This window comes from Trichomycterus rosablanca, chromosome 10 (genome assembly GCF_030014385.1).
Source record: "Trichomycterus rosablanca isolate fTriRos1 chromosome 10, fTriRos1.hap1, whole genome shotgun sequence".
In the NCBI taxonomy this organism is placed as follows: Eukaryota; Metazoa; Chordata; class Actinopteri; order Siluriformes; family Trichomycteridae; genus Trichomycterus; species Trichomycterus rosablanca.
The window spans coordinates 36,665,540-36,687,918 of record NC_085997.1 but is presented as its reverse complement, the minus strand read 5'-3'; the positions used below and the strand labels follow the sequence as shown (position 1 = coordinate 36,687,918).

Here is a 22,379-nt window from a genome sequence, read left to right as displayed (position 1 = left end):
GTGTTTAATTTAATACTGATTTTAAGGCACCCAAGTAGCACAGCAGCATATTCCACTAGCACACCAGCGCTGAGCTTCTGAACGCCTCAATTTGAAACTCTGTGTTGCCACCGGAGGTCTGAACGACATCTAGTGCCTGCAGCAGATACATTTGTGCTAGGGCGGGATGGCCGGACTATGTTGGTGGGGTCTTCAAACGCTGTGTAAAGATCTTGATTGGCAGATAGAGAGGCGCCTGTGCAGAATGCATGGGTGAAAAAGGGTTCCGCTAAGGGCTGCACGCGGGTCGGAGGAGGCGTGAGCAGTAATATACCCACCTCAACTGTAATCAGGGATCCACCAGCAGTGGAAGACAAACTGACTACGCTAAAAATGGAAGAAAAATGGGAGAAAATGCAGAAATAAAATAGTAAAAAATACAGATTTTATATTTATAGTTTGGTGTTTTAATGGCATTTCAAATGTCGTCTCATTTCTGGAATTGTATTAAGAAAGCATAACCTTATTCGTTTTTTTATTGTATAAATCCACACGAACTTGTTTATATTTTAATCAGAAATCAGACAGCAGAAAGCAGTGGGTACATACAAAGTCTGCAAATCAAAATATAATCAGAATATAATGGAAATATAACATCTTAAACTTCATTTTCAATATAACAGCAGAAAACAGAAATGCATAAATATTCAAAATATAACTAAACTGCAGTCACTGAAATGTCACTTTCTATACCTATAGTGTCAAACTGCATTACTTGGAGGTTTATTGTTAATAATTAGTAAGACTTTTTTACATTTTCCTTTATTTGTTTAAATACGTGTGAGCAAAATACCAAACTGTTTATGATTAAATACAGCAAACACCCCAAATCCCAAAACAAAATATTTAAACTGTTTGTAGTTCCCTACCAGCGGCTTTTATTCATTTGCAGTTTTATAAAATATTATAAAATACGATGTGATAAATTATACATTCGTATATATAGAGTCAGACTAAAGCATGTGAACTGGTCAGAGTGATGGTTCAGCTGGTGATGTTTAGACTCAGAAAGGCTGCGTACGCCCGTGACCTCAAGAGCACCAAAGCCACAGTGAAGTACGGTGGTGGGAGCATCATCATATAAAGCTGTTTGTATGTAGACGGTATTGGATCATTATACGTCATCAAAGGAAACATGAGAACATACATCAATCTTATCTGATTTAGAAATTCCTAATGGACCCTTGTACTTTTGATATTTTGAAGATGGGCTGTCCAGAGTAAAGGGTCAAACTTGAGCTGTTTGTCTCAAAGCTGCAGGGCGGCACGGTGGCCTCAGGTGGGGCGGTCTGAGTCCTTTCTGTGTGGAGTTTGCATGTTCTCCCCATGTCTGTGTGGGTTTCCTCCGGGTGCTCCGGTTTTCTCCCACAGTCCAAAGACGTGCAAGTGAGGTGAAATTGTCCATGACTGTGTTCTATGTAACATTGTGAACTGAAGAACCTTGTGTAAAGAGTAACTACCGTTCCTGTCATGAATGTAACCAAAGTGTAAAACATGACGTTACAATCCTAATAAACAAACAAACAAACTCAAAGCTGCAATTAGCAACAGCGGATTTGTAGCAAGGTAGAAATGGTGATAATTTGTGGTGTCGAGACATGATGTGTACTAATAAAAACTGGAAGTTTTAAGGCAGCAATGTCAGACTGAGACATAAAAGGTTAAGAAAATAACTGATGCAATTAACCGAAGAACACAAAGCTGTAATCAGGCCACAATCAGCACTAAGATTAGACATTCATCCTACAGCAAAATTACCTGGGTTCATTTTTATTGAATTTTATTTTCATATTTTCATCGCGGGTGGTTCGGTGGGTAGCACAGTCGCCTCACAGCAAGAAGGTCCTGGGTTCGATTCCCAGGCGGGGCGGTCCGGGTCCTTTCTGTGTGGAGTTTGCATGTTCTTACCATGTCTGTGTGGGTTTCCTCCGGGAGCTCCGGTTTCCTCCCACAGTCCAAAAACATGCAGTCAGGTTAATTGGTGACACTGAATTGAATGTAGGTGAATGTGTGTGTGTATGAGTGTGTGTATGTGTATCTGCCCTGTGATGAACTGGCGCCCCGTCCAGGGTGTTACTGTGTGCCTTGCGCTCCCCTAATTGGATAAGCGGGTAAGAAAGTGAGTGAGTGTTTTCATCACTGCTTTAACCTGGCCAGGGTTGCAGTGGGTTTGGAATCACTGGGCATAGTGCAGTAGCATAATGAAAATTCATTGCAGGTCATTGGCCACCCCCTGGGACCGTGGCTGTCATGTCTGTATGTAGATGCCTGCTGGGTTTATTATCTGTAATGTAAATGTTTTTGGTCTCTCATCTGTTTAATTATGTTTAACATTTTGAAATTGTGAGTCCATCAGATGGACCCTCTTCACCTTGAGGAATTGAAGACACTTTACTATGAGGAATGGGTCACAATTAAACCATAATGAGTTTTTGACCTTAAACAATCCCATATTCCCAGGATTCCTCCTACTGATAACAATAAAACATGATGAAATAATAATAATAATAATAGTAATAATAATAATCAGCTGAGTGAGACTGAGTGCACTGTTGTTTAGCTTATGGAAGCTTCAGATATAACTGGACAGACTGATTGGAGGTCAATCAGGTCTTAATATGACTTTGTTAAAACGTGCATATGCTGGAGTGTCCTTGAGGTTTTCAACAGTCCTGCAGTAATGATTAAGCTTGATTATGTCCTGCTGATGATTTGATTGCTTTTCTTTCTTCACTTCTTCATGTCCTGACCTTAAATGTGACCTTTTATTCTCGTACAGATCTGTTATAAACATACTCTTGTAGTATCTTTTACACTCTCTCAGAAACAGAAGTACAGAAAAGTACACTAATGTACACGGTGTGGCCAGAAAAGCTTGTTAGACATTCTGTAACGGGGGGTCGCGCCTCACTATCAAATACACCGGCAAATTGGAAGAACCCAAGTGCAAGATGTTTTAACCAGGGTAGAACAAAGTGTGGCTAAAAAGCCACAAACAAAAAATGCATAATTGCAAATAAATAAAAAGAAATAAAGTAATGAATGAAAGACAATAAAAAACATCTGCAGGGGAGAAAGTGGACAAAACAGGGACGGTGCAGACCCCCGACCTAAAAAGGAAAAATAGGAGATAAGGAACCTTCAGAACCAGCCTGTTCCGACAATGCTTGAGTGGCACCCGACCCCGCCAACTGGTCCACCCCGCTCATAACGCTGATATACGGGTGGGATCCGAACCGGGAAAGGAACATCACGCTGCCTCTGGGGCAATCCACTCTCCCAGGATGGGTTCCATCATGAGGCTGGCATCGCACGCCAGTAGAAAACTGGACCAGACCAAGCAGCTTGGGGCCACGGTTTTGGAGAAAAGACAGAGTAGCTGACAAATCTGAGGGGGAGAACCTGTGATATATAGAAGAACTTCCACCTGGAGCGAATTAATATTCATGAGGTGCAGACGACAATCAAGATAAACTGAAACATCGATCATCTGTACCTCCATGCCCCCCCTACCAGCCAAAATTGCACTGCAGAAGAACACGACTCTTAATGTGACTCACTGCCAAATTCATTAAGCAGATGAGCCATGTGACAATTCCAAAATCATTGGCATTAATACAGGCATGAATATGGATTCGGAACCCCTGTCTGCTTTTGTAAAGGCTTTTCACAAGATTTTGGACTTTTTGCCAGATCAGGCAGTGATGTCAAGCAATCAAAGCTCCAATTCATCCCAAAGGTCTCCGTTTGGGTCCAATATGGTGTAACTGACTTTATACACCTGTTATCAGTAAGTGTTTTTATAAAAATGAGGGCTGTCCACATACTTTTGGCCATATCGTGTACCAATCCATGTACTTTACCAGCTTCTGTTTCTGATTGTGTACGTCTACTAGTTCCATAAAGTTCATTTACCTTTAACTTCCCAAATTTATTTGCACCCTCTCTTATTTTTCTGCGTCATTACCATTTCCCAGACTCTCACTTCTCTCATTCTCATCTTCATTTTATTTTCTTCTCTTCTTTTGCCTGACGCTCTTCTGATGACTCTTCCAGTTTCTCAGATTTGGAGATGTCTGATGGATCTGCAGTAAAAAAATGTTGTTTATTAGTCAGAATTTTGGTCCTCAGACAGCACAGATATTCTTGCCCACCTCAAATCAGAGGCTCTAGGATAAAAGGATAGGATAGAAATAGGATAAACAGGATAAAAGCGTGTTGCTGCACCCAGGTGGCGCAGTGCTATATTCCACTAGCACACCAGTGCTGAGATTCGAAACTCAGCATTGCCACTGGTCGGCTGGGCGCCATCTGGCGGGCATAATTGGAAGTGCCTGCAGCAGATACTAATTTGCCACTGCATTTGCAGGGGGGATGACCGGACTATGTGTGGGTGGGTCTTCATACGCTGTGTAAGGATCCTGATAAGTCGTTTTCTCTCTTACGTATTTTTTTCTCTTTGTTCTTTCCTCTTTCATCTGTTCTGTTCTCTGATTTTTCCTTTTCTTCATCTTCATCTGCTGAACTCTCAGACGCTGAATGATCTGACTGGTCTGATGTTGCAGCATCAACTGAATTTAATACAAAAATAAAAATATATATTTATACACAACCCCAAACCAGAAAAAGTTGGGACAGCATGGAAAATGCAATAATAAAAACACAGCGTTTCTTACATTGACTTTGACTTTTATTTGATGTCAGACAGGATGAACCTGAGATATTTCATGTTTTATCTGCTCATTTATTAATAAACATCCATTCCTGCATTTCAGGTCTGCAACACATTCCAAAAAAAGTTTGGACAGTAAAGCATTTACCTCTTTGTAATGTTGCCGTTCCTTTTCACCACTTAAAAGATGTTTTGGCACCGAGGAGACCAAGTGATGTAGTGTTTCAGCTTTTATTTTGTCTCGTTCTTCCTGCAAACACGTCTTAAGATGTGCAACAGTACGGGGGGTCGTCGTTGTTTCAATATTCTCCACACATTCTCTATTGGGGACAGATCAGGGATGCAGGCAGGCCAGTCCAGTACCCGTACCCTCTTCTTCCACAGCCATAGCAATGTAATCAAAGACTCATCAGAGACTCTCAGCCTTTCCTGGATGCTGCTTTTGTACCAAACCATGATTACAAACACCTGTTTGGAATCACATCATTATTTAGTTTTTTCACCTCATTACTAGCCCTAAATTGCCCCGTCCCAACTTTTTTTGGAACATGTTGTAGGCCTGAAATGCAGGAATGGATGTTTATTAATAAATGAAATGAAGTTGAGCAGATAAAACATGAAATATCTCAGGTTCATCCTGTTTGACATCAAATAAAAGTCAAAGTCAATGTAAGAAACTCTCCCAACTGTCCCAACTTTTTCTGATTCAGGGTTGTATTTTTTCTTGAACTAGAATCAAACAAATCTAGACCAGGAACCTCAGTGTGTCTGTAACATGCAAGGGAAATAAAATCACCTTTGGCCGCCCCCGGAGACGAGTCCTCATCGCCGGATGATTCAGGTGAAGGACTGTCCTGTACCGCGGTGTGGAATCTGACGTGAGCTTCAGCCATTTTTTGAACTGCTGCAGAATCAGAAAAAAAGAGACGAATTTAAATCTCAGCTTTTCTACCATCATACGAACAATGATTGGCTCGTCCGAGAGGGATGCGGGAGGGGATTCCTCATACCTGCTGCAGTTACGACCTCTACTGGCTGATCGATGGTACTACACAGAGACGAGGGATAATGGAGATCGCTGTGTGACTCTCTGTGCGTGATACGGATCTCCATATAAACCTGCCTCATGCAGGTGAAAAGAAGCGGTTGGCTACTGCACACATGTTGGAGGGGGCGTGTTAGTCACGGCTGCGATCAGATAATTGGATATGACTAAATTGGTTGGAAAAAACTTGTTGATTTCCCAGCAGAATCGAAACTCTGCAGCTTGAATGGAGCAAAATTACTGAGTGCAATAAAGCAGAACAATGATGAGTTCCTATTATTGATAAAAAAATTCTCCCCAATTTAGTCATGTCCAGCTCCCTATTTTAGACTAGCACGTGTCCCCTCCGACATGTGCGCAGTTTCTGGGGGCTTCTTTTCACCCGCCAGCAGCAAGTTCCCACACAGAGCCATATCGTTTACCCTGTTCAACCTTCCCACTTCAGACGTGGCCCGCCACGTCTGTTAGATGCCTGGCTGGGTTGGTAGCACCACTCAGATTTAAATTCGAGAGCTCGGACGCTTTGCAATCTTGAGCTGGCGGATGAAACTGCTGCTCCACCCGAGCACTTTGATCTCAGACATGTTTTGAGTACAGGACGAGGCCACATAAAGACTCCTCACATATTTAGTAACAAAATTATATATAAAACAACTTAGAGCCACTTCAGTAAACCTTGGCATTGAAATACAACTGTTCCACAGTGTTTCCTCAGTCAGTGTTCTAATGCGTGTCTCTGTGGAACACGTCAGTCCAGTGTTCACCCGGCTCCAGATCCAGTACCTTAAGGCCACTGAATATTGACATCATTTTCATATTTGATGGACTTTAGATGCACTGTGGATGGGAGTGTTATCATCCTGGAAGAGACCACGCCAAAATAATTCCACTCAGGGTGGCGGATTTTCCAAACTCGTGTGTGTTTTGTTTTACAGGAACTTAAGGAGAGAGGAAGATCAGCAGAAAAGAAAAGTGCAGATGTCTGCAAGGCCGAGCGCCATGATGAGGGTGTGTGTGTGTGTGTGTGTGTGTGTGTGTGTGCGTGCGTGCGCATACATTTACTTAACAATGTTCGTCTCATACTGAGTCTGTCATCACCGTCAGTTAGAGAATTCATTTTAGACTCAAGGTCACCTTGTACCTCATCAGGTGAACAAGACTAAACAAAGATACCTGTGTGTGTGTGTGTGTGTGTGTGTGTGTGTGTGTGTGTGTGTGTGTGTGTGTGTGTGTGTATGTGTGTGAGAGAGGACCAGATGTGAGCTGTGGGCACTCTCTGCATTAATCCAGATCATGAGTGTCACCACCTTATATTGCTTCTCAAACCCTAATACACACACACACACACACTCACACTCAGACACACACACACACACACACACACACACACACTCATACTCACATACATTCATATACACACACTTATGCACTCTCATACACACTTACACACATTCATATACACACATTCATATACACATAAATACACACACATTCATACACACACTCATATACACATATATACAGTGTATCACAAAAGTGAGTACACCCCTCACATTTCTGCAAATATTTCATTATATCTTTTCATGGGACAACACTATAGACATGAAACTTGGATATAACTTAGAGTAGTCAGTGTACAGCTTGTATAGCAGTGTAGATTTACTGTCTTCTGAAAATAACTCAACACACAGTTATTAATGTCTAAATAGCTGGCAACATAAGTGAGTACACCCCACAGTGAACATGTCCAAATTGTGCCCAAATGAGTCGTTGTCCCTCCCTGGTGTCATGTGTCAAGGTCCCAGGTGTAAATGGGGAGCAGGGCTCTTAAATTTGGTGTTTTGGGTACAATTCTCTCATACTGGCCACTGGATATTCAACATGGCACCTCATGGCAAAGAACTCTCTGAGGATGTGAGAAATAGAATTGTTGCTCTCCACAAAGATGGCCTGGGCTATAAGAAGATTGCTAACACCCTGAAACTGAGCTACAGCATGGTGGCCAAGGTCATACAGCGGTTTTCCAGGACAGGTTCCACTCGGAACAGGCTTCGCCAGGGTCGACCAAAGAAGCTGAGTCCACGTGTTCGGCGTCATATCCAGAGGTTGGCTTTAAAAAATAGACACATGAGTGCTGCCAGCATTGCTGCAGAGGTTGAAGACGTGGGAGGTCAGCCTGTCAGTGCTCAGACCATACACCGCACACTGCATCAACTCGGTCTGCATGGTCGTCATCCCAGAAGGAAGCTGACGCACAAGAAAGCCCGCAAACAGTTTGCTGAAGACAAGCAGTCCAAGAACATGGATTACTGGAATGCCCTGTGGTCTGACGAGACCAAGATAAACTTGTTTGGCTCAGATGGTGTCCAGCATGTGTGGCGGCGCCCTGGTGAGAAGTACCAAGACAACTGTATCTTGCCTACAGTCAAGCATGGTGGTGGTAGCATCATGGTCTTGGGCTGCATGAGTGTTGCTGGCACTGGGGAGCTGCAGTTCATTGAGGGAAACATGAATTCCAACATGTACTGTGACATTCTGAAACAGAGCATGATCCCCTCCCTTCGAAAACTGGGCCTCATGGCAGTTTTCCAACAGGATAACGACCCCAAACACAACCTCCAAGATGACAACTGCCTTGCTGAGGAAGCTGAAGGTAAAGGTGATGGACTAAACCCAATTGAGCACCTGTGGCGCATCCTCAAGTGGAAGGTGGAGGAGTTCAAGGTGTCTAACATCCACCAGCTCCGTGATGTCATCATGGAGGAGTGGAAGAGGATTCCAGTAGCAACCTGTGCAGCTCTGGTGAATTCCATGCCCAGGAGGGTTAAGGCAGTGCTGGATAATAATGGTGGTCACACAAAATATTGACACTTTGGGCACAATTTGGACATGTTCACTGTGGGGTGTACTCACTTATGTTGCCAGCCATTTAGACATTAATGGCTGTGTGTTGAGTTATTTTCAGAAGACAGTAAATCTACACTGCTATACAAGCTGTACACTGACTACTCTAAGTTATATCCAAGTTTCATGTCTATAGTGTTGTCCCATGAAAAGATATAATGAAATATTTGCAGAAATGTGAGGGGTGTACTCACTTTTGTGATACACTGTACATACACACACACACACATTCATACACACACTCATACACATTCATATACACACACTTATACACATACATACATACACACACACACACACATTCATACACACACTCATACACATTCATATACACACACTTATACACATACATACATACACACACACACACACATTCATACACACACTCATATACACATTCATATACACACACTTATACACATACATACATACACACACACACACACATTCATACACACACTCATACACATTCATATACACACACTTATACACATACATACATACACACACACACACACATTCATACACACACTCATACACATTCATATACACACACTTATACACATACATACATACACACACACACACACATTCATACACACACTCATATACACATTCATATACACACACTTATACACATACATACATACACACACACATTCATACACACACTCATATACACATTCATATACACACACTTATACACATACTGTACATACATACACACACACATTCATACACACACTCATATACACATTCATATACACACACTTATACACATACATACATACACACACACATTCATACACACACTCATATACACATTCATATACACACACTTATACACATACAGTGGGGGAAATAAGTATTTGATCTCCTGCTGATTTTGTAAGTTTACCCCCTTACAAAGACTTGAACAGTCTATAATTTTTATGGAAGGTTTATTTTAACAGAGAGAGACAGAATATCAACAAAAAATCCAGAAAAAAACATCATTGACAAGCTCCTCCCATGTAATTCTGGACTGACCTCACCTTTCTCAGAATCATTCTTACCCCACCAGGTGAGATCTTGCATGGAGCTCCAGAGCGAGGGTGATTGACTGTGATCTTGTATTTCTTCCATTTTCGAATGATCGCACCAACAGTGGTCTCTTTCTCACCAAGCTTCTTGCTGATGGTCTTGTAGCCCATTCCAGCCTTGTGCAGGTCTACAATCTTGTCCCTGACATCCTTTGATAGCTCTTTGGTCTTGCCCATGGTGGTCGAGAGATTTGAATGGAAGAAACTGATTCTGTGACAGGAGTCTTTTATACAGGGACAGGACTAATTTGTGTGCCTCATGGGCACATAACCGGTCTGTGGGGGTCAGAATTCTTGCTGGTTGGTAGGGGATCAAATACTTATTTCCCTTAATTACATACAAATTCATTTATAACTTTTATTTAATGTTTCTTTTCTGGATTTTTTGTTGATATTCTGTCTCTCTCTGTTAAAATAAACCTTCCATAAAAATTATAGACTGTTCAAGTCTTTGTAAGGGGGTAAACTTACAAAATCAGCAGGGGATCAAATACTTATTTCCCCCACTGTACATACATACATACACACACACACACACACATTCATATACACACTCATATACACATTCATATACACACACTTATACACATACATACACACACACACACACACACATTCATACACACACTCATACACATTCATACACACACTCATATACACATACATACACACACATTCATACACACACTCATACACATACATACACACACACACACACATTCATACACACACTCATACACATTCATATACACACACTTATACACATATACACACATACACACACTCATACACACATTTATATACACATATACACACACACTTACATATATACACACTCATACACACATACACACTTAAACACATATACACACACTCATACACACACACACATTCATACACACAAGTACACATACATACGTACATACATACTCATACACATACACACACCCACACTCACACACACACTCGTACACACTCATACACATACATACACACTCATACACACACATACACACTTATACACCCACTCATACACATACGCACACTCACACACGCTCATACACACTTGTACTGTACTTCACTCTCTTCAGTGATCTGTGTTACTCATGTTCTCACAGCTTCTAACCATCTCACCAACCCAACAAATTCATCTCAGCATGAGCTTCCAGCTCTGGTATTCTTCCAAACCTTCGTGAGGAGACCACTGTTCCATGCACATAAAATACGTACAATTACTGACAGCTCTGTTTACCTGTGAGTGATGGAGGCTGATAGACGACTGTGTCCAACTTTTTGGGCTTCAAGTTTCCATTTTCACAGACGAACAGCTGCAGAGTGAAAGTAATAAAGTCTCCGGTAAATAAGAATAAATGATAGAGCTTAAAACTGTACAGCAACAAATATTTCACTTTAGTTTATATAATCTCAGTGTAAATTACTCATTTAAATATACAGAAATGATTTCTTTTAGCTTTATACTGATAAACACAAACAACAACTCTACAGTCTGTCAGATTTATTATAGTTATAAAATCTCAGACTCGTTACCTGAAGGCTGGACGCCTCTTCGTCTGGTGAGGGATGATCTGCGGTGCAGAACAACGTGGCCGGTGTTGGTCTTCGACGTCGAATCTAATTCCAAAACACGATGATTAGAAAATAGTAACTATTCATTCATTCAGTCTGTTTTACCACCGCTTTATCCTGGTCGGGGTTGCAGTGGGTGCAGTTCACTGACCAAAAGGTAGAAACACACACGCACACTTAGGGCAATTTTGTATCTCCAGTTCACCTCACTTGCACGTCTTTGGACTGTGGGAGGAAACCGGAGCTCCCGGAGGTGCAAACTCCACACAGAAAAGACCCTGATCGCTCCATTTGGGAATCAAACCCAGGACCTTCTTGCTGTGAGGCGACAGCACTACCCACTGAGCCACCGTGCCGCCTCTTAACTAGACATGACATTAGACTTAATTAGCCACCAACCACATTTTTAGAAAGTGATGTTCTGACACAGGGACCAGGACTCGAGACCTGAACTGTATGAAGTTCTGAATAAAATACCAAGACTCAAACTTAGATGAAGTAACGTTCTGAAATCTGGAGCAAGATCCTAAACCTGTACTTTGGAGCTGAGGTCCTAAGTGATAGACCAGGACTAGTAGACCTGTACTTTGGAGGTTAGTTTCTGAGAGATGGATGAAGACCTTTACCTTACTGAAAGATATATGTATATATATATATATATATATATAAAGGTTTTAGATGATAGACTAAGATCCCAGGCTTGTACGTAGGAGGTGAAGTTCTGAAAGCTGGAACAAGACCTAAGACCTGTACTTAGGAGATGTTCTGAATAAAAGACCAAGACTCAAACTTAGATGAGGTAACGTTCTGAAATATGAAGCAAGACCCTAAACCTGTACTTTGGAGTTGTGGTCCTAAGAGAAAGACCAGAACTAGTAGTTAGGAAGTGAGGTCTAAGGGATGGACCAAAACCAAAGACCTTTACATAAGAGGTTTGGTTCTGAAAGATGGACCAAGACCTTTACTAGGTTGAAGTGACCTTCAGAAAAGGACCAAGACTTAAATTTAGGGGAATTACTGAAGGAAAACCTTTGGTGAGGTTCTAGATGATACACCAGGATCCAAGACCTATACAAGGAGGTGAAGTTCTGAAAGCTGGAAGAAGTTGCAAGACCTAGACCTAGAGGGTGAGATCCTGAAAGATAGACCAAGACCTGTATATAGAAAGTGAGGTTCAGAAAGATGGGCCAAAGTTTAATACTTTTAGAGGGTGAAGTTCTGAAAGATGGACCAAGATCCAAGACCCGTACTTAGGAGGTGAGGTACTGAGAGATGGAACAAGACCCAAGACATGTACCAAGGGGGTAAAGTTCTGAAAGATCCCTCAAGACCAGTACTTAGGAGGTTTTGAAACATGGGCTAAGACTCAGTAATTGTACTTAGAGGGTGAAGTTCTGAAAGATAGACAAAGACCTGTACTTCGGAGGTGAGTTACTGAAATATGGACCAAGACTCAAGTCTTGTACTTAGGGGATGAGGTTCTAAAATATGGACCAGGATCCATGATTTGCACTTAGTTGGTTGAGGTACTAAAAGATGGACAAAGACCCAAGACCTGTCTTAGGGAGGTGATGTTTTGGAGGTGAGGCTCAGAACCAGGCTTTATAAGTATAAGTTTAGGAACTTGGTCCTTTAGAACCTCGTATCTTAGGTACAAATCTGCAGTCTTGATCTATTTTATTACAAATCTTGGTTTTTGGTCCACATTTGTAGTAAAATGGTTGGTACTGAACTCCACAGTGACTTTCAGCCTGAGTTAATCCTGACCTTTACTCTTCAGTGATGGACGCGGTTCTGGATTAGAGATTTAGGATGATTTTAGTGATGATTAAATGCGTCACACTTTCTCATTTTTTTGACCTCTGTGTGATGGTTGGACGTGTGGATGGGATTTTCTCCACCTCGTCAGGATTATCATCGCGTGCTTGTGAATATTGGAGGATTTGAACGCCTCGCTTGACAAACTCGGATGTTAATGCGGTATTAACCTTTAGGTTCCTACACCAGTCTTCTGGTTTCACCCAATTCTGCGTCTGTTCTCTGTCTCTGCCTGAATGATTGGAACACTTGCTTCTTGGAAATTTTAGAGATCAAACACCGTCAGCTGGGTTGAATATACATACAGCAACCTAAATAATTCTAGAAGTTTAGGTCATGGCCTCCTGGCTCCTTGTTTATGATTAGAACTGATTACGTATCTCTGGTTCACCTCACTTGCACGTCTTTGTACTGTGGGAGGAAACTGGAGCTCCCGGAGGAAACCCACACAGACACAGAGAGAACATGCAAACTCCACACAGAAAAGGACCCAGACCACCCCACCTGGGAATCGAACCCAGGACAGTGCTACCCACTGAATTTTTATTTGGGGCTGAGCCACCGTGCCTCCCCAGAAAGTTGAAAAAACATCATTTGAAGGTGTTTCTGAGCAAATTTAGGGCACTGGTAGCTCAGTGGTTAAAGTACTGGACTAGTAATCATGAGGTTGCCGGTTCAAGCCCCACCACCACCAAGTTGCCACTGTTGGGCCCCTGACCAAGGCCCTTAACCCTCAATTGCTCAAACTGTATTCAGTCAAAACTGTAAGTCGCTTTGGATAAAAAGTGTCCACTAAATGCTGCTGAAAGATCTTCAGTACAAACCATCATCCAGTTCCACTATGAACTAGAACTTCCTAAAATGTGTCACTGTCCACAGTCAAGTGAGCTGTACGTTGCAATGCCTTCAGAAGCAGCCGAACTAAAAAAATAGCATTTTTAAAATAAATTTCTCCCCATTTTCCTCCCAATTTAGCGACTCAATTTGTCTTCCGCTGCTGAGGGATACCAGATTGCAGTCGAGGAGAGCACGTCGCTGTACACGCCTCTTCCGACACGTGTACAGCCCTCCTCTTCTCGTCCCTGCTTTCTGCACAGGCGTCTCATCCACCAATCAGGGTCCTTACACAGCGTATGAAGACCCGCCCACCCACACATAGTCCGGCCCCCACCCTGAAGATACGATGGCCGATTAGTATCTGCTGCAGGCACTGCCAATTATGCTCGCCAGATGGCGCCGGGAGTTCAGAAACTCTATGCTGGTGTGCTAGCGGAATATTCCGCTGTGCCACCTGGACCAAATTAGCATCTTAAAGCTGAAGAAACGCTAAGCTGTGTAAGATTTTGGTCATGCGTTCAAACCCAACATTACTGTACCTACTAACAAGCATGGTGGTAGTTGTATTATTCTCTGGTGCTGCACTGCTAGCAGTGGTACTACCACAGTGCAAAAGTGAATGGAATCATGGGAAAATCATGTCGGGCAGAGGTGCAGACATGAAAGATTGGAGGAAGATGGAGAGTGTAGTGTGGTTCTCCTCCAGCAGAGGAATCAGGTATATCCAAAAAGAATATGTAAACTTCTGACCTGACTGTACGTCAGAGGAAAATCTGCTTTATTGCCATGGCAACTGTATCTTGCGAGTATATCGATTATATAACACGGCGTTCTATATAAACCCACTCACACCAACACTTATTCCCACATGGACCACGATGTTCCTCCGTTATCCTCACGCTCGCTCACGTGATTCATCTTCAGCACTGGAGGCTTCAGAAACGGAACCATCACAGCTCGTTCTCACCTCTCTCGAAATGTGCCAGGTCATAAATATACGGACAGGGACCAACATAGATGGTGTGGAAAGCTCTAGTGGTATTAATGACTCATGATGACTAAATCTGGTAGAGTTTATAAATGGGGCCCATATAAATAGGACGAGTTTGACTGAGACACGAGCGCCACTGTGGCAAAGTTGAAGAAGAAAAGATCCAGATTCCTCAGCTGGCTTCATTTTCATTCATCATTAGCAGAGCCAAAAGTATTCGGACACCCGAACGTTCGCCCCCTGTGTTCTAGGTTCTAGCTGAGCATCTGTAGCTCTAAATATCGCCTTAAATCAGCCACAGACCATTTTGGAACACGACTGCTGGCACTTACTTCCACTCAGATGCAAGTACATTTAGGATTTCATCGGGTCAGACACAAATGTGGGTCGCTTGAAAAAAAAAACCCCGACCTAGACCCACGGTAATGTAAAGCTTGTTTGACTGTAAACAGTGTCACCAGTGTTCCAGCTGCATTTAATTCACAATTTTCCCTTAACACAGAGACCACTGTTCCATGTACATTTTATTGGGTGGAGTCAAACTAGCTCTATTTATATGGGCTTTACACAGTATGTAAACTTGCTCGACTGTGGACACTCGAGCAGTTCAATTTTATTGCAGGTTCTTGTCACTGCAGGTCTTTGCAGGTGACCTTGACACAGAGACCGCTGTTCCATCTACGTTTTATTGGGTCGAGTCAAACTAGCTCTATTTATATGAGCTTTACACAGTATGTAAACTTGCTCGACTGTGGACACTCGAGCAGTTCAATTTTATTGCAGGTTCTTGTCACTGCAGGTCTTTGCAGGTGACCTTGACACAGAGACTGCTGTTCCATCTACGTTTTATTGGGTCGAGTCAAACTAGCTCTATTTATATGGGCTTTATACAGTATGTAAAGCTTGCTCGACTGTGGACACTTGAGCAGTTCCATTTTATAGCAGGTTCTGTGATGGCACTGGACCGGCCTGTGATTCCTCATTGATATGGTGATCTTATTACACACACACACACACACACACACACACACACACACACACACACACACACACACTGCGCTGGTGGGTCGCTTAGCATTTTTACGACGTTATTAATATTCACAGAACATCCACCCTTGAACGTGGTTCTATTCTTCCCCGTCCACTTCACTCCTTCCTTTCATGTGGAAATGGGACGCAAACAAAAGTGACCCAGATTCTTCAAGTGGCTTCATTTTCACTCATCATTAGCTGAGCCAAAAGTATTGGGACACCCGAACGTTCGCCCCTGTGTTCTAGGTTCTAAATATCGCCTTAAATCAGCCACAGAAGATTTTGGAACACGACTGCTGGCACTTACTTCCATTCAGTTGCAAGTACATCCTGGATTTAGGGACTGATGTTGTGCAAGAGGGCCTCCTCACAGTCTACATTCCAAGTCACCCAAAATATTTTTACCCTTTTAAACAAATTTTTTTTTTTACCATTTTTACCATTTTTTTTTTAACCTTTTTTTAACCACTTTTACCATTTTTAACCTTTTTTTTTTTACTTTTTTTTAACCACTTTTATCATTTTTAACCATTTTTACCATTTTAATTCTTTTTTAACCTTTTTTTTTTTTACAATTTTTAAAACTTTTTTTACAATTTTTTACCTTCATTACTCTTCATTAATTTGATAATTAGGTTCTGGTGTTTTTTTTAGCATTTTTTACCATTTCTTTTCTTTTTTTTTTTTTTTACCATTTTTAAACCATTTTCACCCTTTTTAACAATTTTCTAACCTTTTTTAAAAATCATTTATTTACCTTTTTTTTTTTTTTTTTACCATTTTGACCCTTTTTTAACCTTTTTATTTCACCTTTTTTTAAAATAATTTCTTTACCATTTTTAAACAATTTTTAAAATTTTTTTATTACATTTTTTTTTTTTACCATTTTTTAAACCATTTTTTTTTTTTACCATCTTAAACCTTTTTTAACCATTTTTACTATTTTTTACCTTCATTATTCTCCACTACTTTGCTAATTAGGGTTTTTTTAAAGCATTTTTTAGCAAGTTTAATTTTATGGCAGATTCTTCAGTGACGCTGGACCAGTCGGATTAAAAGTATAAGGTGACTGTTTGGTTGTTTTTTTCCTGACCTTGACAAAGAGACCACTGCTCCATATACTCCATATATTCCATATAGATGCTAGCTGATATATCGCCCCAAGTATCACCTTAAATCAGCCACAGACCATTTTGGAACCAGGATGTCAGGCAAAAAGGCCTCCCTCACAGTCTGCATTCCAATTCACCCAAAATAAAATGCAGGTTCTTTATGTAGCCTAGAGGGTAAAGGTTTGGGCTATCAATCGGAAGATTGTCGGTTCAAATCCAGGCTTTGTTGGGCCCTTGAGCGAGGCTCTTACCCCTCCCTGCGCTCTGACCCAGCTTACAAACAAGCTGAGACATGTGGGAAAAGAATTTCATTGTACTGGATATTGTTTCATTGTTTTCATCAACATGAACATGGTGTTATGAGCACACACACACACACACACACACACACACACACACACACACACACACACACACACACACACACCAGATGTGAAACCTGACCTTATTTTCTTTTCTGAAGCTCAGCCCAAGTCGAGTGAGTAGATCGAGTGGATAAAAAAACACATTTAACCTCATTTTCTCACTACATGATCAAAAGTATCTGGACACCTGAGCATGACATACTTACATCCTACTCAAACATCTCATTCCCCATACTGTGTCTTTAATATAGCAAGAAGGTCATGGGTTCAATCCCCAGGTGGAGATTAACGTCAAACACAGTCATGGACAATTTTGTATTAACCTGACTGCATGTCTTTGTACTGTGGGAGGAAACCGGAGCTCCCGGAGGAAACCCACACAGACACGGGGAGAACATACAAACTCCACACAGAAAGGACTTGGACCACTCCACCTGGGAATCGAAACCAGGACGTTCTTGCCATTATGCCGTTCGATTATACTCTATACTTCATGCCCAAAAATATATGGACGCCTAAGCATGACCTTGTTGAGCGTCCTAATCCTAGAAAGGCTCTCCATTAGATTTTTGGTGCCTTTTGGTGAGGTAGAGATGTGAGATTTGGAAGGAAATGTGTGAATCTGCAAATGATATAAAACTTTTTATTAAATCTGATGCTGCAGCTTTGACTTCTTGTAATTTTTTTAAAGTGACTTGCAGTGGCATTTTTTTTACCATTTAAACCATTTTTTTAACCAATTTTTAAATTTTTTACCTTCATTTTTCTCCACTTATTTGATAATTAGGGTTTATTTTTTTACCTTTTTTTACCCCTTTTAACCATTTTTACCATTTTTAAAATCATTTTTAACCATTTTTAGCTTTTTTCTTTAACTTCATTATTCTCCACTAATTTGATAATTAAGGTTTATTTTTTTTTAGCATTTTTGCCATTTTTTAACCAATTTTTAACCAATTTTACCATTTTTTAAAACCATTTTTAACCATTTTTAGCATTTTTTTTAAAACAATTTTTAGCATTTTTTTACCTTCATTTTTCTCCACTTATTTGATATATATTTGATTTATTTTTTTACCTTTTTTTTTACCCTTATAAATCATTTTTCCCATTTTTTACCCTTATAAATCATTTTTCCCATTTTTCCCATTTTTCTTTACCATTTTTACAATTTTTTGTTACCATTTCTTAAAACCATTTTTATCTTTTTTTTAAACCTTTTTTTTAACACAATTTTTAACTATTTTTAAAAAATTTTAACCATTTTTAACCATTTTTTAGCATTTTTAATGTACACATGAATTCAATTGTTTTTACATGCAAAATACAGAACCATATACACCATGACCAAAAGTATGTGGACACTCCTTAGGCACACCCCTTGCTAAGAGGTATATTTCTGTTGCGGCAGTTGTAGCCTAGCGGTTAAAGTGCTGGACTTGTATGCATAAGGTTGCTGGTTCAAACCCCACCTAAGCTGTAGCCTAGTGGTTAAGGTACTGGACTAATAACCAGAAGGTTGCCGATTCAAGCCACACCGCTGCCAGGTTAGCTCCGTTGGGCCCTTGAGCAAGGCCTGGTGGTTAAGGCCCTCAATTGCTCAGATTGTATACTGTCACAGTACTGTAAGTCACTCTGGATTAAAGCATCTGATAAATGCTGAAAATATAAATATTTATTTATACACAGGTCCATGTTCCAACATTATTTAGATAATAATTTAAATCATTTGAAATCAATGTCTTTTATTGTTGATGTCTTTTATTATCGATGTCTTTTATTGTTGATGTATTTTTTTATCGATGTATTTTTTTATCGATGTATTTTATTATTGATGTATTTTATTCAAGTGTTCCGTATGTTTTTGTACAGATCTTTAAAAAGAAACAGAAACCAGCAGCGCACATTAAAATAAACTACAGCCGAGTGATTCCACTACACGCTCCACAGTGTTGCTAAATATATTCTCCTCCTCCTCCCACAGATCCACTGCTCATGTGATTCAGTGTGGAAACGAGCCCGAGTCTGATCTGATCTCTCTAACCGTGAGCCTGCATAATAAAACACACCGTACGGCCAAAAGTATGCGGACACCTGACCATCACCATGAGCTTTTTTTCTGTTGGTGGATGAGAAGGCCTGGCTCACGGTCGACGTTCCAATTCACCTTAGAGGTCTTTCAGACGATTGAGGTCAGGGCTCTGTGCAGGCCACTGGAGTTTCTGTACAATGAACTGATAAAGTCTGGAGGAGGAAAGGTCCTTCCCCAAACTAAGTTAAAAAGATTTGAAATGGCTTGTAGCAGAGTGTGGCTAAAACTTGCAACAATGAGGTTCCCACGTGTAAAATTAAGTTCACCTTTTGGGCAGTGGTAGCTTAGCGGTTAAGGTACTGGATTAGTATTTAGAAGGTTGCCGGTTCAAGCCCCACCACCACCAGGTTGCCCCTGGTGAGCCCCTGAGCAAGGCCCTTAGCCCTTAGTTACTCAAACTGTATTAACTTCTAACTGTAAGTCACTTTAGATAAAACTGCCCCCAAAAGAAATTCAGTGGGTAGCACTGTCCTGGGTTCGATTCCCAGGTGGGGCGGTCCGGGTCCTTTCTGTGTGGAGTTTGCATGTTCTCCCCGTGTCTGTGTGGGTTTCCTCCGGGTGCTCTGGTTTCCTCCCACAGTACAAAGACGTGCAGTGAGGTGAACTAGAGATACAAAATTGTCCACGACTGTGTTTGATATTAATCTTGTGTAACTTCCAGTCCTGTCATGAATGTGTGACGTGTAAAACATGATGTTAAAATCCTAATAAATAATTAAATTACACTTCTTACCATCTCTACTTGTCTGGGGTCGAGCTGGGTAGAAGCAGCAGAAGGAACCGAAAACTGGATCTTCCTCCCATCCTTCAGCTCACCCTCCATGTCAGTTAAAAACCCGATACTGCGACGTCCTGCGATCAGAAAGCTCGAGTGTTCCCCTGGATCTCCTCTCAGATGTTTCCTTCAGATCTGCTGCTCCAGTTCTTGTGCTGGTCCAGAGGAAGGAGTTGTGATCTAAACTCCTCCCTCTTTTTCTAGGTCCCGCGATCTGACTGGCACCTGGTTGTGGTTCTTATGGTTCTCCGTAGTAGCTTTTGAAGAGCCTCATCCCTCCCTCCTCTCCTGCTCTGCTCTACAACTGCTGACGGCAAGAGAGAGGAAGGGAGGGGAGAGAGAGGAGAGAGGGGTAAGAGAGAGGTAGAGAGAGAGAGAAAGAGGGGTGAGAGAGGGAGGGGTGAGAGAGTGAAATGGTCGAGAGACATGAAGAAAGAACAGGGTGCACAGGAACACAATACATGCAGGCCAGAGGGGTGCCAACCCCGACCTCCGATTGGACCTCCTAAAAACCCACCCAAAATATTTTATAGTGCACTTTATGGCCGTAAGTATGTGGACACCTGACCAGGAATTTGTTACATGATCTATTTTGAAACCATTTTCATCTTTTCATAAGATTTCAGTGTGTGTCTGTAGGTCTCAAACCTGCCATGTCAAAGTAACATCCACATGAATGCCAGGACCCAAGGTTTCCCATCAGAACATGGCCCAGAGCATCACACTACCTCTACTGGTTTGCCTTCCTTCCATGGTGTCCAGTTGGAAAAACACACTGATCAGGTAGCGTACACCAGATGCCGAATTGGACCTTTTTGACACACTCTCACTTAGGAAGAGGAGAAGAAGCTCCATTATGTAACACTTGCCAGGTACTTGTCTCCATTAGACATATTCTAACATATTCAACCTGGGGTGGGGCGGGAGTACCTGTCCAGGGGGGGCGTGACATTACAAGATTTTTTTACTTCTAAAACTAAAGCAGTTCATTTTTCACCCATAGGAGGCTTAATTGATTAGTCTCGCTGACCACACACACACACACACACACGCACGTTTAATGCTGTCCAGTTCAGTCTGAAAAAAGGACCGTTGGCCAGCAAAACTTAAAAATAGGGCTAATAAATGCATTGTTTCAGCCCAGAACTTTACTAGGCCGTGTATTCCGACAACACCGATGCTGAGAAGCAATCTACATCAAGGGTTTTTGCTGTCTGTTAAAGCAGAGTATCCAGAACAGTATCCTGAACTGGTGAAATTAGCAATTGATGTATTTTTGCCTTTACTTGGCTCTGTGAAGCAAAGTTTTTTGCCCTCATCTACATTAAAAACAAGAACCACTTACGATTTACGACTAGCTTTAACTGAAATTGAACCATGAATTTCTATGATGTGCTCACAGAAACAGGCTCCGACGTCACAACAGGCTCGATTATGGTAGGACTGTGTTATCTTTTTAAAGTAAATATTTCAATCAGCAAAACTGCATCGTATCTTTGATGTGTACAATGTTAATTATATTATTTAAGCTTGTCAAGAGCTTTTGCAATGATTTCTGGGCAAGGGTTAATGTAGTGAGGGGCGCAAGTTCAAGGTCGGCACACAGAGGGGGGCACAAACCGGATGGGGTCACTCTCTCATGACTGGTGCAATTACGACCTCTGCTGGCTGATTGATGGCACCTGCACAGAGATAAGAAAAGAGTGCTCTCAGGGTGTGTCTCTCTGTACACAACGCTGAGCTGCACTCGCTGAACTCGTCAAAGTGTAGGTGATAAGATGCATACGGCTGCTGCCCACGTGTCGGAGGGGGCGCGGGTTAGCTTCGTTCTCCTCAATCATAGCAGGGATCGGCATTATTGGAGAGAAAGCATGACGCAATCGGGCAATTGGACTCGATTAAAGGGAGAAGTTTAAAAGGGAGTTTTTAAAAAAAAAACTATAATAAACTCATATATCAAGGACAAATGGCAAAACGACTGGAACACACACCAGAATAATAAACTATACAAAGCTAATCCCACTATTG

The 22,379-nt window shown here is 41.4% G+C and overlaps 1 protein-coding gene across 2 annotated transcripts; it reads right to left on the bottom strand.

The window, feature by feature from the left end:
• Positions 1–534: 534 nt before the first annotated feature.
• On the bottom strand, positions 535–20,602 carry LOC134321500 (protein phosphatase 1 regulatory subunit 1B-like). Of its 2 annotated transcripts, none has more exons than XM_063003276.1 (6): positions 20,310–20,602; positions 11,291–11,374; positions 10,995–11,070; positions 5,508–5,612; positions 4,485–4,610; positions 535–4,124 (listed from the first exon to the last, which is right to left on the bottom strand). In XM_063003276.1, exons 1-6 carry the CDS (start codon positions 20,397–20,399, stop codon positions 4,042–4,044), a joined length of 564 nt encoding a protein of 187 aa, XP_062859346.1. In that variant the 5' UTR covers positions 20,400–20,602; the 3' UTR covers positions 535–4,041. The 2 variants fall into 2 exon arrangements, with proteins under 2 accessions (XP_062859346.1, XP_062859345.1); XM_063003275.1 differs by having other exon boundaries at positions 5,508–5,615; positions 20,310–20,601.
• Between the last annotated feature and the right edge of the window lie 1,777 nt (positions 20,603–22,379).